General features: G+C 38.2%; 1 protein-coding gene and 1 long non-coding RNA gene across 4 annotated transcripts in view; one reads left to right on the forward strand and one right to left on the reverse strand.

The window, feature by feature from the left end:
* Positions 1 to 10,088: 10,088 nt before the first annotated feature.
* Positions 10,089 to 12,162, reverse strand: part of LOC132436602 (uncharacterized) — a 52,542-nt gene continuing 50,468 nt past the window's right edge. The window contains exon 3 of the long non-coding RNA XR_009521815.1: positions 10,089 to 10,113. This is a non-coding gene — a long non-coding RNA (uncharacterized lncRNA). The remainder of the gene's footprint in view (positions 10,114 to 12,162) is intronic.
* PSMA8 (proteasome 20S subunit alpha 8) overlaps positions 11,393 to 12,162 on the forward strand; it is a 30,933-nt gene continuing 30,163 nt past the window's right edge. For all 3 annotated transcript variants that reach the window (XM_060029519.1, XM_060029518.1, XM_060029520.1), the window contains exon 1: positions 11,393 to 11,494. In XM_060029519.1, the coding sequence (XP_059885502.1) occupies positions 11,393 to 11,494 (102 nt within the window). The remainder of the gene's footprint in view (positions 11,495 to 12,162) is intronic.

Raw genomic sequence — 12,162 nt, forward strand, 5'->3', positions numbered from 1 at the left:
TTTCTGCGCGGTACTTTGGAACCACAGCCCCGGCAGAACTTCCCTGCTCTTGATCGCCCTCCCGTTCCTCCACCTTTCCTTCCGCGCCACCCCCCGGCCCCCTGCGCTTGTGGTAGGGCCGCGCCCCAGCCCTCCCTCCGTTTCAGCGATTCAGGAAATGGTCCCGCCGCCGCGGGAGAGGGAGCGGCTAGGGCAGCCCCTGTCACAGGAAATGCGAGCGCCCGAGCCGGCCCGCCCCTTTCGCGCGGGGCCGCTTTCCTCCCGCTCCGCGTGCTGGAGCGTCCCTCAGCCTCCGTTTCGGCGCTCTGCTGTAGACCGCGTTTAGTTTTTCCAACTTCATCCTTACCCCCTCCGGGGAAGAAGTGGCCTCCCCGAGCTGTCCGGGTACCCCGGAGATGGGAGGAGGGAAGTCAGGACCCGGGAGTTCGTGCCAACCCGTGGGGCATCTGCCAAGATGAGGCAGAGTTGGGAGGACGAGGGGAACGCGGATTCGCTGGTTTGAATGGCTCAGCTACGCCCCCAGTGCGCACCTCCGAGTCCACGGTCTCGCGCGCACACACAGTCGTTCTTAACAATTGGAAAGTAAGCGCGACGCAAAATCGGGAAACGAAGGCTGTGTCCTGCACTCGGGGCAGTCGGCCAAGTTGGCTGAAAAGGCCACAGTTGAAGAGTTCACCTCTTAGGATAAACCCTTGTTAGAAATGTGGGTCGATTTCATCTGACTTGCATCTTCGGAATTAACTTTTGAAATAGGGCACCCTTGCTCTTTTCTTTTGCAATATTTAGTGGCTTGTAAATTAGGCCCAAGCTACCAGGCTTCCAATCAGTGTGAGGCAAAAGCCATAGCTTTCAAATTTTGTAAGGGACATGGGCAAATGTGTGTAATGTGTTGGTGTGGGGTTTACTACTATGGTGTAAATTTAGACTTTCATGTAACACAAAGGAAAAGTTTAAAAGTGTTACCCAACATTAATGAGGCTCAAAAATCAATCCTACCCAACATTAATGAGGCTCAAAAATCAATCCCTTAGTTTATGTATAAACTATATCGGAAAAAATAAAGGAAATTTTCATATTTTAAAATTTATGTTTCAAATAAATGCTCTTCACAAAAAGGTCATGAGTTTCATTCATTCAGCAAATTTGGGTGCATTTTATGTGCTAGGCTTTATGCTAGGCACCTAGGATACAGCTGTGATAGAGTTGAGAGACCAGAAACAAGTAAACAAATATGTACGTATGTAAAGCACTAACAGGGACTTCCTTGGTGGTCCAGTAGTGAGGATTCTGCCCTTCCACTGCAAGGGGCACGGGTTCTATTCCTGGTTGGGGAAATAAGATCCCACATGCCACATGGCACAGCTAAAAAAAAAATTAAAGTACTAAGAAAGACTAGCAAACAGGGAACTGAGAGAGAGTGACAGAGGCACTCGTGTGGGTTAGGGTGGGAAGTCCCCTCGGTTATATTTAAACTGAGGCCTAAAGGATGAAAAGGCTCAAGCCATCCTAAGAATAAAAGTAAGATGATTTGTACTCCTACAAATAGGAGTTACTCTTAGGAATTTAATTGTCTTTCACTACCCTAAGCCTTGACAAAAATACTCTGGTATATTTGGACATAATGTAACACATCAATTTAGAAAACCTATACCTATTGAATTCAGAACAGAAACGAAATCCATCACTAAGTCTTTCAAGATGAAAGCCTGGCTGCCATCATCTTGTCTTGATGTTTACACAAACGTGCCTTAGTAGTTAAAAACAATATTTCAGTAGGAGAAATGAAAAATACTCTTACTGCTTCAGTTCTGTCTGCTAGGCAGATAGCACAGAAATTTTAGAAGAATGACATGAACCAGTAGGAACACTGTCTGAACTACTATATCCCAGAAAAAAAAAAAAAATGTGCCAAGGGGACTCCTATTCCAAGGAGGTACCCAGAGATGGGTACATTTTTTGTCTAAATTACAGTTTCCCAACAGCAGGAAAGGAAATCAACAGAATGGGTAAGAGATCTGCTTAAGGTGTTTATTCCTTCAGAGTAGCATGCTAGAGCCTAGGTCACCCCCGAGCCTCTAGGCATGGACCACAGTTTTCTCTGATACCATGTGTGCCATAAAAATACCAGTATTTTCTATGTGTCCATCACATGAAATCAGAGGGGTAGCACTGGTGTAAAGATCCATCCAAAAATACATATGATCTCCCCAAGAGAAGACACTTTTTTTTTTTTTGAGAAGACACTTTTTAAAAGGGACTTTATCTTACTCTTAAGCGTCCACTGTAAACCAATCAATCAGCTTGACCTGGAAAACTGGAAAATTCAGAAAGTGAATGGAACATTCCTTATGGAACGTTGTAGCCTGGAGGAACTTTCTTAGAATTTTGGAGTCTTTGTACCTGTAAAACGCCCTGAGTTAGAAAAAAGATAGAAGCATCTAGTAAATCCTGTCTCACTTCACCATTAAGAGAGAGGAATCCCGAGGTACAGATTGAGTGGTATCAGAGCTGGAAAGAAAAGAATAGAGTCCCCAGCATTTAGTTAAGGAGAAAACAGAGAATGAATACGAGCAGTTGGCCCAAGTTTGAGAAATGACTCTGGGAACTTAAAAATGAGCTACCCAGGCAACCATCTCCCCAACCAGAAAAATCAGTCCCATTATTTAAATTGTTCTTGGATTGAGACATCTGAAAAAGGAATTGAGATCACATAATGAAGATGTGAAAGGTTTTTTAGAATATACAATAGCTCAGAGTAAATAAAATAATCTGGATGAACAATTAAGTGTTGATTATTCACACTAATGAATGTAGTACAAACCAAAAAAAGGTAATAAGGAAATTATCCATGCTTGATTTTCAAATATGCTTTAATTTTTTATTTGTTTTACATGAATCTGTATTCCTTAAATGTATTTCACTGAAGTGATAGCTTGAAGTGCTGTAGGAATATGCTCAATATTTAGTGAAACTATATAATCATGGCATTAAAATTACCTCAATCCACAAAAGAAATCATGAATTTGCAGATAATTGAGATTACTTTCGTACAAACATTTCTTTAATACTTATTGTTTTATAATTAGTAGAATCTCTGTACTATCAAATTAGCTGATAGTTTAAGCCCCAGTGCTGCCATAAATTCTTATAATACATTGGGAAGGCACAGACCAAGCCTGTCTGATTGTAATTGGGCTCAGAGCAAAACCCCTCAGGTCATATCTTTCAAAATATTTCTCTGCTTACTGTCACCATGGCATTTGATGAGTCATTTTGAGTTGTGGCTTCCACAGATTTCAAGACTATAAGGTGAAGAGCATACATCTATATATATAATCACTATTCCAAGCAAGAACAAATCACCTTTCCCAATTCTTCATAAAAGACTTTATTTTCAATACTCCAGAAGATTTCATTCAAAGTAGACTATAACTTAGGCCTCTCTGGTGCATTTCCATTTCTTCTTATAGTATCAAATATTTAATGAATTAAGAAGGCGCTGAATCAATTATATTTGGGGATTTAATGTTATAAGAAAGTATTGCTTCAAAAAAATTAGTTTCTATGGGAAGCTCTATGCAGTCGTAACTCACTGTGATGGATGCCCAAGTTTGGAGTTCCCAGTTCGTCCACCTGTGGTATGATACTGGACAGGGCATTTCTGTATCTCATTCACCTTTCTAAAAAACAGCCGCCCTATTTAAAAGGCTATTAGAAATAATAAATTGTTTAATCATTTAGTTAGCATTTATTATGCACAGTCACTGTGCTAAGTGATAGTCTTACCTTAGGTTCTTTAAGACTGTGTCAATTTTAACAGGTAAAATATGCAGAAACACGTGATATTGTAAATTACCAAACAAGGATAAGATTTGTACTTAATAATCTAATAAGAAGAGACATACATACTTCAAGGCTAGAAATGGTCCAAAATACTTGGTAGTCTATCCTTGAGAGAGTTTCTGGCAATAATTTAGAGATCATATGATTTTTTTTTCCTGTTTAACATGTTTCCTGACCTTGTGCATAATGTGCAGTTACTTTACCTTTAGTAAAAGAATATAACTGTTGAACTACTTCACAATTTATAGGATTTATAATTTCCCTATGAATTCATAGCTACTTTCCCTATGAATGGGTATGATAGGCACAATAATTTCATCCTCACAAAGATGACTACTTCCCAGTCTTCAGAACCTGTGAATATGATAGGTTACATGGCAACATGGAATTAAGTTTCCAGATGGAATTAAAGTGGTTTACCAGCTGACCTTAAAATACAAAGATTAACCTGAATTATTTGAGTGAGCCCAGTGTAATCACAGATATCTCTAAAAGGAGAACAGTGAGGCTGAAGAGTCGTAATCAGAGAGATGGCACCTTGAGAAAGAATTGACTGGACATTGCTGGCTTTGAAGATAGAAGGGGGTTATAAGCCAAGGAATGTGGGTGACCTCGAGATGCTGGAAAAGGCAAGGAAACAGATTCTCCCCTAGAGCCTCCAGAAGTAACAAAACCCTGCCGACACCTTAATTATAGCCCAGTGAGACCCTTTTGGACATCTGACCTCTAAAACTGTAAAGTAATAAATTTGTGTTGTTTTAAGCTTTACGTTTGTGATAATTTGTTCAAGTAGCAATAGGAAACTAATACAATGTTTATTCCCCATCTAACATTGATGGTTGAATTATGCAATGTGCACTAAAATATTGATGTTATTCAATACGTTACAAACTACTGTCCTAATTATATACTAAGCTAACTTATCAATCACATTTATTGTATATTTTCTATAAAAGAAAAATAATAGCATAATATTATAGTGCAGTCCCGTAGACACCATGATTTCAGCCTTCTGGCCTCCAGAATTGTGACAGAGTACATTTCTGTTTTAAGCCACCAGGTTTGTGGGAATTTATGATGGCAGCTATAGGAAACTAATACAGATGCCAAGGTAATTCAATAGAGAAAAGATTGTTTTGAAACAACAATCCATGTTTCATCCATGTTTTTAAAAATGAACTTTGACCTTTTCTTCACATAGACACAAAAGTTAACTTGAAAGAGATTGTGGACCTAAACGTAAAAAATAAAACTATAAAACTTCTGAAACAAAAAATTGGAGAAAATCTTCATGAACTTAGGTTAAATATTTCTTAGACATAACCAAAAGCAAGAAGCATAAGAGAAAGATTGATAAATTGGATTTCAATAAAATTAAAAAATCTGCTCTTCAAAGGATTATAAGAAAATGTAAAGGCAAGTTATACTCCATGAGAAAATGTATGAAAACAAAGAACCTGTATCTAGAATATTTAAAGAACCCTTACAACTCAGTAAGAAGACAAACAACCCTATTAACAAAAATGGACAAAAGATTTAAAGACTTCACAGTAACGAAGTGGCCAATACATACATGCAGGTTTATTATGGGTTTTCTAAGCTGAATTTCTTTCATTTATCCTGCTTGTTGTTAATAGTTTTTCCTGAATCTGTTGCTTGATTCTTTTGTCAGTTTTGAAAATTTCTAAACAAACTATCTTTACGTGTTTCTGCCCTATTTTTCTATCTGCTATTGTTCTGGTACTGAAACTATACAAACATTAGGCTTTTCAGCATATCCAAAACGTTTTAAATTCCTTTTCAGTGTTCTCTATCCGTTTACCTCTCTCTGCTTTGATATGGAGGGTTTTTTTTTTCTTTTTTCGGTGCATCCATTAGTTTTTATTTTATATTACTTTTTTTTTACATCTTTATTCATTAGTTTTTATTTTTAATCATTCTTACTAGTAATTCACAGAGAAAACTTTGAATTTCCAAGATATGGAGATTTTATATACATATAAAACTATCTTCTAGTTCTCCACTTCTCTCTTCAACTATATCTATGCTGATTTTAAATCCATTTATTGAACTCTTAATCTCAATTAATGTATGTAGTTAGTTTTCATTTCTACAGTTTCCAATATGTGCTTTATTGATAGTTCTAGTTCCTGCTGAAAATCTTGATCTTGTCTTTAACCCCTTGAATATAATTATCTTATTTGTTTTAAAAATCTGCATCTGATAACTCCATTATCTAGATGCTATATTGTCTGCTGTTTCTCTTGTTCTTTGGTCACACCATTTTTTGTGTGTGCCCGGTTATTTTTGATTGAGTACATGATATTGCAAATGAGAAAGTGTAGTAATTATTTGAGCTTCTACATGAGCTTATCTTCCTCTACAAAGGATTTACTTTTGCTTCTGGCAGGTAGCTAATCATCTAGGGGCACTAGCAATGCTTTATCCCAGTGCTTCCCAACTTTTTGGCCTTAGGAACACTTTACCCTCTTAAAAATTACTGAAGATCTCAAAGAGCTTTTGTTTATGTGGGTTATATCTATCAATATTGATCGTATAAGAAACTAAAACATTTTACTTATTAATTCATTTAAAATAGTAAACTCATTACATATTGATATGTATGTTTTATGTATTTCTATTAAAAAAACTATATTTTCCCAAATTGGGAAAATTAGTGAGAAGAATGAGATTGTAAATCTCATTCATGTCTGGCTTAATAAAATATAGTTGTATTCTTATATCTCTTTCTACATGCAAACTGTTGCAATATGTTATTTTGGTTGAAATACAGGGAAAAAACTCACAAAGATATGTAATAGAAAATAGAGGAGTATTTTTTATAGCCTTTTTAAATCACTGCACATCAATCATTCAGTGAATTTCAATCATTGGGTCTCCTTTGATACTAGTCCAGTGCTCAAAATGTGATAGTTTCTCAAAGTTGGTTGAAACACAATTTAGAATCCTATGAGTGAACTTTGATTATTACATTAAAATCCATTGGTCTACAGCAATTTGAATGTCTTTTTTTTTAAAAAATAAATTTTATTTATTTATTTATTTATTTATTTATGGCTGTGTTGGGTCTTTGTTGGTGTGCGCAGGCTTTCTCTAGTTGCGGCAAGCGCGGGCTACTTGTCATTGCAGTGCGCGGGCTTCTCCTTTCAGTGGCTTCTCTTGTTGAGGAGCGTGGGCTCTAGGCACGTGGGCTTCAGTAGTTGCGGTACATGGGCTCAGTAGTTGTGGCTCACGGGCTCTAGAGCACAGGCTCAGTAGTTGTGGTGCTGGGGCTTAGTTACTCCATGGCATGTGGGATCTTCCTGGACCAGGGTTCAAGCCTGTATCCTCTGCATTGGCAGGCAGATTCTTAACCACTGTGCCACCAGGGAAGTCCCGGTAAAGTTTTTAATTTTTTAAAAATTTATTTTATTTACTTATTTTGGGCTGTGTTGGGTCTTCGCTTCTGCGCACAGGCTTTCTCTAGTTGTGGTGAGCGGCAGCTACTCTTTCGTTGAGGTGCGCAGGCTTCTCATCGTGGTGGCTTCTCTTGTTGCAGAGCACGGGCTCTAGGTGCGCAGGCTTCAGTAGTTGTGGCTCGTGGGCTCTAGAGCACAGGCTCAGTAGTTGTGGCACACAGGCTTAGTTGCTCTGCGCCATGTGGGATCCTCCCGGACCAGGGATCGAACCCGTGTCCCCTGCATTGGCAGGCGGATTCTTAAGCACTGCGCAACCAGGGAAGTCCCAGTAAAGTTTTTAATTATGGGAAGGTTGTCAAGTTCATGGTGATGTATACAAGTCTGCCAAAATTCTAATTTTTGCTTAAAAGCTTGAAATTTATCTTTTGAAACACATACTGTTGTTTTTTTGAAATGACAGGCTAATTTTGTTCATTTTCAAGAAATGCCTGCCCAAATTATAACTCTGAATAACCACAGTGTGTCAGTCATTCTTTCAAGTATAAATGGTGTCCAACAAGAAAGGGGGCTGGTTCGGTTAGCAACTCAAATATTTTAAAAAGTGCTTTTTCTCAAGCTAACTATCTTACTTTGGAGGCAGCAGAGGTGCTTTATGAGTACTGCCCATTATGTCATTCTGAATATTAAAAAGACAGGTACTCAAGAGACAAGATTTAATAAAATTAATAATTTACTGCTTATTCAATGATACTCTAAAATGAAATTGGCATTTTTTTCCATAGGTGCTTGGTGGTAAAAAATACAATGTTTACTAGCACAGTTTGGTACTACTGCCTTGATTTATTCTAAGGCTCTAGCAGTTTTACCCATTTCTTTTGCACTGTGAATGTAAATATCCACACCGTGAAAGGGCAAATACTGTTTTAGTGTTTTCACTATAGGCTTGACATTGTGAATCCCTTGAAAGTTTTCTGGGTACCTCCAAGATCTCTGAACCACAGTCTGAGAAACACTGCTTTATTCCAATCATGGATTGAGATGATTCAAAGCTCAACGTAGGTCCCTGTGAGAACAGGTCTATTTTTGTTTCACTCTTACTTCGGGGCTGTGGCCCCCTGAGTCCCAAACAAAAGCCTAGGTGTTTTTCATGACCTCTATACCCTGACAGACTTTGAACTCCAGTTTTTGTTTATCAAAGGTCTCCTTCTCACCTAGTGAGTGCTTTGGAAATAGGCAAATACCTCCAAGGGAAGATGCTAGGCTTACTCTCTACGAGTTTTCCTTCTCTTCTGAATCTTGGCACCACAAACCCTAGTTGGAGTCAGCATACATAATTTAAAAAAAATACTTTGTTCAATATTTCTAATTGTTCTCAGTAGGATATTTGGCTCAAACCATCAAGGCTGTCATTGCTGGAAGCCTCTAAGCATTAAACTTTCTCAATGTTGTTTTTATTGTTTAAGTATAAACTATGCTTGCTGTAAAATTTTTTAAATAATACAGTTATACATATGAAGTTTAGAACAGTAACTTCTCTTTCCTTACCATGTCTCCCCATTCTCCTTCCAATCCCTGGCCTCCTGCAAAGAAAACCACTTTTGTCAAATTGGTGTATGTTCTTTCACTCTTTTTTGTCTGTATACTTACAAATGTATATTTATACATATATACATATTAAAAATATATAAATGGGTTCATGCTACATTTTTTTACTTTCCTAATTTCTCTCTTACAGAATAATCTTAACTTTTTAGTTAACTCAATGATTAGTAACAATAGTTAACATTTTTCAAGTGCTTATCTGTGTCAGGCACTGCCCTATGTGCACTAACACATTATTTGCTCTTCACAACAAGATTATGAAGTAAGTATTATTACCCTTGTTTTACAGATCAGGAAACTAGTTTTGTTTTGTTTTGTGTTTTTTGCGGTACGTGGGCCTCTCACTGTTGTGGCCTCTCCTGTTGCGGAGCACAGGCTCCAGACGCGCAGCCTCAGCGGCCATTGGCTCACAGGCCCAGCCGCTCCGCGGCATGTGGGATCTTCCCGGAACGGGGCACGAACCCGTGTCCCCTGCATCGGCAGGCGGACTCTCAACCACTGAGCCACTAGGGAAGCCCAGGAAACTAGTTTTTTGTGAAGTGAAATATACCTGCCTAAAGCCACAGTGTTAAGCTGCAGTGTCAATGTGAATCACAAATGTGTCAATTAATCCTTGTCAACATTTTACTGCTATCATATTTGTGAAATAAATGCTAAAATACATCATAACACTTTCAAAATGTCTTTCAATCAAAGCTATATACATATTTTCTACCAACGTCAATTTCCTCATTCTCATATTGTACTATAGTCAATAAAATGTAACATATTGGGTAAACTAAGTGAAGGGTACAGGAGACCATTCTGTATTATCATTGTAACTTCCTGTGAATCTACAATTATCTTAAAATAAAAAGTTACATACTGTATGATTTTATTTATATAAAATTTTTGAAATGACAAAATTACAGAGATGAAGAACAGATTCGTGGTTTCCAGGGTTGGGGGAGGGAAGTAGGATGGGTATGACTGTAAGTGAACAGCACAAGGGACCTTTGTGGTCATGGAACAGTTCTGTATTTGATTGTGGTAGTGCGTATACCAATCTACACATGATAAATTACATAGAACTATGCACACATACACAAATGAGTACATGTAAAACTGGTAAAAGCTGAATAAGTTTGTACCAATGTCATTTTCCTGGTTTTGATATTGTACTATAGTTATGTTAAAATATTACCATTGGGGGAAGCTGGGTGAAAGGTACAGGGGACCTCTCTGCACGATTTTTGAAATTTCTTGTAATCTATAATCATGTAAAAAGAAAAAGAAAAAATCATATTATTCAACAAGGACACCAAGACACTTTTTAAATAACAGCTTCTTGCAAATGTTGGTTTACCATAACATTGTAAATTTCAGAAACTCTTGAAACATTAGCGTGAATTGGTTTGGTTAGGAATTTTTTTCTTTTTTAGTAATACCAGACTTTTCAAGAGTTTCTAATATTAAAGAAAAAAATGGGCATACAAATTGCTTTTAGTAGTCAACTAAAACTCTGAATTAAGTATTTGGAATTGAGGGTATGGAGTTCTCCTCTTTTGTGGGTACCCTTTTTTCTTTTTTTAGTTAAGGTTGGTTTCACCAAGCTTAAGATCCTCCCCGATGGAAAACAACAAACATGGAAAGTAATAACAATACTTAAACTTACCTGGCTATTACTATCCACTAGGCACCATTTTAAGTTATTTATACCTATAAATACATTAAACCTCAGACGAACACTTTTCTACCAGTCTTTAAATATTCCCATTTTATTGATGAGGACAAAGAGCCAAGAGTTGTTTCACAGGTAGTAATGTTGTACCAGATTATACAGACTTTATAGAACAGTTAAATTTGCAGATATCTTTCAAGTTAGCATAATTTGGGCTTTTAGAAAATTTCTTTGGTTAAAATAGTATTACCTTAATTCCTATCATTAACATTACTTTGATGGACTATTTGCTCATTTGCTCTATTTTGATCACAAGGCAGAAATGGACGAAAGAAATGAAAAGAGAGAAAGAGCGCAAGCAAGTGCAAGGACAAATGGAAATTCGAAAATTATAACTTCTTTGGGTTAAAATAATGTAAGATAACCAAGGATGGAGGGGAAGAGAAAGAGAGAGAAGGACATTTCAGAATTTGAATCCAAAAATAAGAGGTTGAAAATTAACTTACCACTGGTTCTCTAATAGGTTTGTGAAAACAAAAATACCTGATCTTTGAAGTTCTCACTATTAAGCCCTAATCTTTGAGGGTCATTTTAATAACCCCACTCCTGGAGCAACACCAGCGTGGGAAAATTGGGACACACGCGCCAGGCACTAAGGATAGCGGAGGAACACAGTCGACTCGCACGCACAGCCTCGAACCAGCGGAAGGCCACGAGGACCCCTGAGCTGTCCCCGTGATCACTTCCGATGGCGTCTTGAGCATGCGCAAGCACTTCCGGGTAGCATGTGGCCGCAGGTGCGACTCCTCTGACCCCTCGACTGAGGCAGTGTGGGACTCACAGCGGATATTGCGGTAGCCCTGCGCCAATGGCGTCTCAGTATGACCGGGCAATTACTGTCTTCTCCCCGGACGGACACCTACTCCAAGTGGAATATGCCCAGGAAGCGGTAAAGAAAGGATCCACCGTGGTGAGCGAGCAACTCTTCTTCACTACCCTTCTCTGCCCTCAGGCCTTCCTTACCCTGCTGCCCCAGCGCATCACTCAGTGTAGGGGGACAAGAAAAGAATCTCCCACATGTGAAAATTGCCTCCTTCCTTTATTAAGGGAGATGCTGTTCTGAAATGTGGGATGGAAGCCGTGGAGTTAAAAGTTGGTAGATTTCATAGGTTTCCGTTGTGCAACTGCCTTTAACAGTCGCTGTAAACGTTTAACTAGGGTGTGTGTGTGTGTGTGTGTGTGTGTGTGTGTGTGTGTGTGTGTGTGTGTGTGTGTGTGTGTGTGTTGTAGCCTTGACTGTAGAAGAGATATTAATGCTGTGTCTGACTTGTAAAGAAAGAAAAGACTTCTTTCAGCCTGTAACAGCCTGCCTGAATGCACACTGTCCACTAACTCAGGATTTGGCAGACACATAGAAAAGTAATAATTACAGTAAAAATCAAACATGGCCATCCCTGAAATGTGGCTTAAATCGATGTAAAATTAAATCTTTGTTGAGGGAATGGTTGAAAATGCTAATCTACTCCAACACTTTCACCTTTTAAAAATAATTGTCCAAAAATTTACTCCTGAATATTTAGCAGCCTTCTAGAGGTTTTAAGCCCAAGAATCTCTGCTCTTTTGCCATTTCCACTTCTT

This window comes from Delphinus delphis, chromosome 13 (genome assembly GCF_949987515.2).
Source record: "Delphinus delphis chromosome 13, mDelDel1.2, whole genome shotgun sequence".
NCBI lineage: Eukaryota > Metazoa > Chordata > Mammalia > Artiodactyla > Delphinidae > Delphinus > Delphinus delphis.